Source organism: Arachis ipaensis, chromosome B02 (assembly GCF_000816755.2).
Source record: "Arachis ipaensis cultivar K30076 chromosome B02, Araip1.1, whole genome shotgun sequence".
Classification (NCBI taxonomy): domain Eukaryota; kingdom Viridiplantae; phylum Streptophyta; class Magnoliopsida; order Fabales; family Fabaceae; genus Arachis; species Arachis ipaensis.
This window is the reverse complement of record NC_029786.2, coordinates 11368016-11373295: the sequence shown is the minus strand read 5'-3', so window position 1 is coordinate 11373295 and position 5280 is coordinate 11368016. Positions and strand designations below refer to the sequence as shown.

The following is a 5280-nucleotide window of genomic DNA, read 5'->3' as shown; positions in this document are numbered from 1 at the left end:
TAAAAGAACATTATACATTCTAGTGTTTTAGGGAGTTTATCATCTAATACATATAATTAGGAAACTTAAAGAAGAATTATGGTTAAGAATAGAAGAGAAACAATAAGAGGCATGATATTAGTAAAAAATTTTATAACGAGTAAAAAATCTTTAAAAGTAAAATTATAAAAAAATAAATTTATTTAGAATGAAAGTAATGTGATTAAGTATAATTTACTTAGATGTGATTAAAAATAATTGAATAACTATGTACCGTAAAAAATTGATATTATTGAAGGATAAAATTAAAATTTATTTCTTTGTATCGTTTTTATCTCCAACGTTTTTATCCTATTTAAGTCTTTAACGTTTAAAAATTGTCTTAATTTTGTCCGACAGTCAATTCTGTTAACAGAAATGGTAGGATAACATTGAGCCAATTTTAAAACGGATACAATCGCACTTAGAAAAGAAAAGACTAAAATAATGTAAAAGAACATTATACATTCTAGTGTTTTAGGGAGTTTATCATCTAATACATATAATTAGGAAACTTAAAGAAGAATTATGGTTAAGAATAGAAGAGAAACAATAAGAGGCATGATATTAGTAAAAAATTTTATAACGAGTAAAAAATCTTTAAAAGTAAAATTATAAAAAAATAAATTTATTTAGAATGAAAGTAATGTGATTAAGTATAATTTACTTAGATGTGATTAAAAATAATTGAATAACTATGTACCGTAAAAAATTGATATTATTGAAGGATAAAATTAAAATTTATTTCTTTGTATCGTTTTTATCTCCAACGTTTTTATCCTATTTAAGTCTTTAACGTTTAAAAATTGTCTTAATTTTGTCCGACAGTCAATTCTGTTAACAGAAATGGTAGGATAACATTGAGCCAATTTTAAAACGGTAGGGACTTAAATAGAACGATTTAAACGTTAGGGACAACTTTGACACTTACCCCAAACGTTACGGATAAAAATCATACTTTACTCTACTTTTAAATATATACATATACAATTATTGAACATTAAGAATACCAAATGCCTTTTTTAAAATAATTATTAGTAGTCCAAAATATGTTTAAATACTTTCTTATACAATTATTATTTGTCAAAAAATAAATGGGTTAATACTCAAATTCGTCCCCGAAAGATTACACGATTCTTCATTTTCGTTTTCGAATGATTTTTTTAATCAAATTAGTCCCTGAAAGATAAAAAATAAGTCAAATTAGTCCATCTGTCAGTTGGGCGATGACGTGGCACGCTAAGTGCCACGTGGCATGATGACGTGGCACGCCACGGTCAACGTCACGTGGAAGGTCAGCGACACGTGGCACGCCACGTGGCAGTTCAATGCCACATGGCAGGTCAGTGACACGTGGCATACCCAGGTCAACGCCACGTGTCACTTGACATGTCAAAAAGATTTTTATAGTCAAAATAGTCCTTGAAAGTCCAGAAGTAAGTCATTTTCATCCCTCAAATTTTAAAAATTAGTCAAACTAGTCCTTTTATAATTTTTTTATTTTTTCTTCATAATATTAAATTTGAAATATTTTTTGATACTACTAATTTTAATAGAAATGTAATTGACAAACAAAACATTAGTAATTGTATTTTTTCTTCTTAAAAATTTTTTCCAATAAAATTATCTCTCTCCTTTAATTCTTCTCAAAATCTCTCTTATTCTTTTCTATTCTAAAACATTTTTCTTACATACATTTTGTTAGAATATATATATATACTCAAAATTAAAATGTATGTATTTATTAACCTAAACAAAGTTATATGCTCGAAATCAAAATTTATGTATGTTAAGCTAAACAAAGTTATACCATTATTTTTTTTCTATTACATCTTTTTTTTTTCCATTACGGTATTACTTACGTATAGAATGTAATGATAATAATACTTAGAGTCAAAATTTGTGGATCTTCTTGAATTTTAACTCTAAGTATCACTACCATTACATCCTATATGTAAATAATACCGTAATGAAAAAAATATGTAGTAGAAAAAAATAGTGGTATAACTTTGTTTAGGTTAACATACATAAATATGTAGTAGAAAAAAATAGTGTTAACCCAAAAATAAATACTACTACTCTAAAATAATTGTTTCTTCTACACTAACAACAGTCAAGAATGCAAATTTTTGTTGTAATGATATATGAATCTTATTCATTCGTTGTTATGAAATAAAAATATATGGAATCAATGGCCAAATTACGTACATACCTTCTTTTCACTTTGAGTATCATTGCTGTTCTCGTTGAGAAGAATATGCATCATGTTGTCACACTCGCTGACAGATAGACTTTGGAGAGTCTTCATATTTATAGCCATAGACAATGTTAACAAACTTTTTAAATTATCACAACCATTCACTTCCAAGTGTACCAATTTTCCAAAAGGAGGATTTTTGCCATTCCATATTTGGTGGATTTGGATAGAGCACAACTCTAATCTCTCTAATTTTGAGAATTCAACCTATGAAGAAACACAAATAATAACTATTAATTTATGTCAAATGAGAAAAAAAAAACCATCATATGTAAATGTTGACTAACTAAAATTTAAAATGTAAAAGAAAAATAAATTTGTTCTATAGTTCTGAACTGACCTGTTCATCCAACAATACTTTTTGTTGCGCTGTAGATGAAATGGAACAGAATCCATGAAACTCAGGTAATGATTTTAATGACAAAGTGCGTAATTCTTGAAACTTAAGAGACTTCGACGCATTAGCATCTTGTGGATCTTCCGCAAACACAATCTCCTTTAGAGAGTTACATTCTGAAACTTCAATTGTTTGAAGAGCAACCAAAAGCTTGACCATAGATATTAAAAAGACATTCTTTAATAAACCACAAAGCTTAATCTTGACAACTTTCAGTTTACAAAATGAGGATGATGAAAGTGAGACACGAGAGCATAGTTGCTCCATGTTATCGAGCTTGTAGAGGTGCAATGTCTCCAGTTTCGGAAAAGCATTCTCAGGATGCTTCCTCTCCTGTGGGTTGATCAAATATCGAATGCTACAAGTACTCACAATGGATAAAGTCTTAAGACATGGAAACCCTTTCAAATTGAGTGCATAAAAGATGTCTTGGACACCGTTGAGTTCTTCCAGCAACAAATTCTCAACTCTTTCAAACAACATTTTGATCCCTTTCTGAGAATGAATGCCAACATTTTTCTCCAGTATCGCCAAATACCTCAACAGTTGATATTTCTCCGGAATCTTGAAATCTGGCTCCAAATGTGTACTTGACGAGCCAATTACAATTTTATAGCTATGCAGCTTATCAAAGAACAAGTTTTTTGGCAAATGGGCAACACTTGGGATTTGTAAGTCAACATTTGTTATTTGATTTAGATGTCCCAACTCTGAAAGACTGGCATTTTTGTTTTTGTTGTTCTGTCTGTTATCAATTCTCCATTCAACCGAAGTGTTTCTCATGTACAACTCCTCCAAACTAGTGAGGCTTGATATTAGAAGTGGAGGAATTTTTTTTAGCTCGGAGCAATTACTTAAGTCAAGAATTTGTAACTTTGATAAATGCTTCAATTCAATAGGCAAGCTTTTAATATCAGATCCGGAAAAGCTTAGAATTCTTAGATTCTTCATCAACTTCCCAATATTGATGCATAAGTTCTCATCTAGATTAATGCATTGCTCCAGACAAAGCTTTCGGAGTTTTGTTAGGCATTCCATTGATGAAGACATTTCGGAGAGATCAATGCCAATCAGAACCAACACTCTAAGTTCTTTCATTTCTTGGAAAAAGTATTTCGGCATTTTGAAATGCTGATGGTTATTGTGAAAATGAAAAACTTTGAGTTTAGGACATTTTAAACTTTCAGGAAACTCCTCAGTGTTGACATCACAATGATGTAAGAAAATAGCAGTGTACATCTCAAGTTTATCTTCATCAGGCCATTCATCTAGCTTTCTTTTTGCCAGCACAAACACGTTATTCTCTGATGCTATCAACAAAGCTCCATTGCGAACAAGGTTTTGCATCGTGAAACGATCATTTGAATAACTGTCAGACAATAAACCTGACTCTTTTAAATGAATAAGCAACATTTGCACTTGATCTCTGGCTTCCCTTGCTGTGTAGACGCCTTCAAGAAAACCCAAACCAATGCATAGTCTCACTAAGTCTGAGACCAATGCATCTTGACCCATACAAGCACAAAGCAAGAAGATAAGCTTGAGCTCCTCATTTTCTAAAAGTTGATAACTCAACTTTGTAGAATATTCCGGTGTTCCTGTAAGCTTTTGTCTTTCAAGTGTTTTAAGGGTCTCCTCCCAAACTGAGCGATTTTGATTTTTTAATGCCTTTGCTGTTGTAACTATTGACATGGGCAACCCATGACACTTCTTGGCAATGTCAATGGCTAGCCGTTCAAGATCAGAATTTTTCTCATCTGTTATTCCTACCTGTTTTGCACAAAAAAATATTATATACTATAACAAGTTTAAAGTAACAACATATTGGATTCTGATGTATACTATAATATGTTAATACATAAACTACTAATAAAATATGGGTTCTAATTATTCTTTAGTATAAAAATATAATGAGTACTACTACGAAATACTATATATAACTCTTATGTGTATAAGAGGCTGAACATGATATTATATAATTATTATATTGGTTTCTGGTCCTATAATTTCGCGAAATTTTCAATTAGGTCTTTATACTTTTTTTTTTAATTGAGTTCTTACACTAATTTTTTTTTAATTGGGTCCCTATACTTTTTTTTCCTTTTATTTAGGTTCCTATACCAATTTATTTTTTTAGTTGGGTCTCTATAAAATTAAGTCAATTACTACTAAGAGGAACTTAATTGAAAAAAAATTAGTGCAGGAACCCAATTAAAAAGAAAAAAAGTATAAGGACCTAATTAAAAATTTCACGAAACTATAGAGACCAACAGAGTAATTAAACCTTATTCTAAGTATAGTGAAATTCTTTTTGGAATTTTGGATCATAATTTTTATAGAAAAAATTTAAGGGCCAGCATTTTTTATCAAAATCTGATCAGTACTTAATTAGTAAAAAAATGAATAATCGCATACAATTATATGTAATTTCACACCATTAAAATATAAAAATACTAATAATAACTAATTGATGGCTACAAATTATAAAATTTGCTGATTTTCTAACACTCCTCATTTTTATATACTGATTAAAAATTTTTCACGTTAAGTATGAGCTTAACATATTATGTCTGCAATAATTCTTGTATATATTATTATTTACTTTTAT

At 29.6% G+C, this 5280-nt stretch overlaps 1 protein-coding gene across 2 annotated transcripts in view; it reads right to left on the bottom strand.

Moving 5' to 3' along the window:
* The window catches only part of LOC107626875, a 41932-nt gene that overhangs the window by 28122 nt on the left and 8530 nt on the right, over positions 1-5280 (bottom strand). For both annotated transcript variants that reach the window (XM_021115429.1, XM_021115430.1), the window contains 2 exons: positions 2616-4442; positions 2231-2482 (listed from right to left, as the gene is read on the bottom strand). In XM_021115429.1, coding sequence (XP_020971088.1) covers positions 2231-2482; positions 2616-4442 — 2079 coding nt within the window. The remainder of the gene's footprint in view (positions 1-2230; positions 2483-2615; positions 4443-5280) is intronic.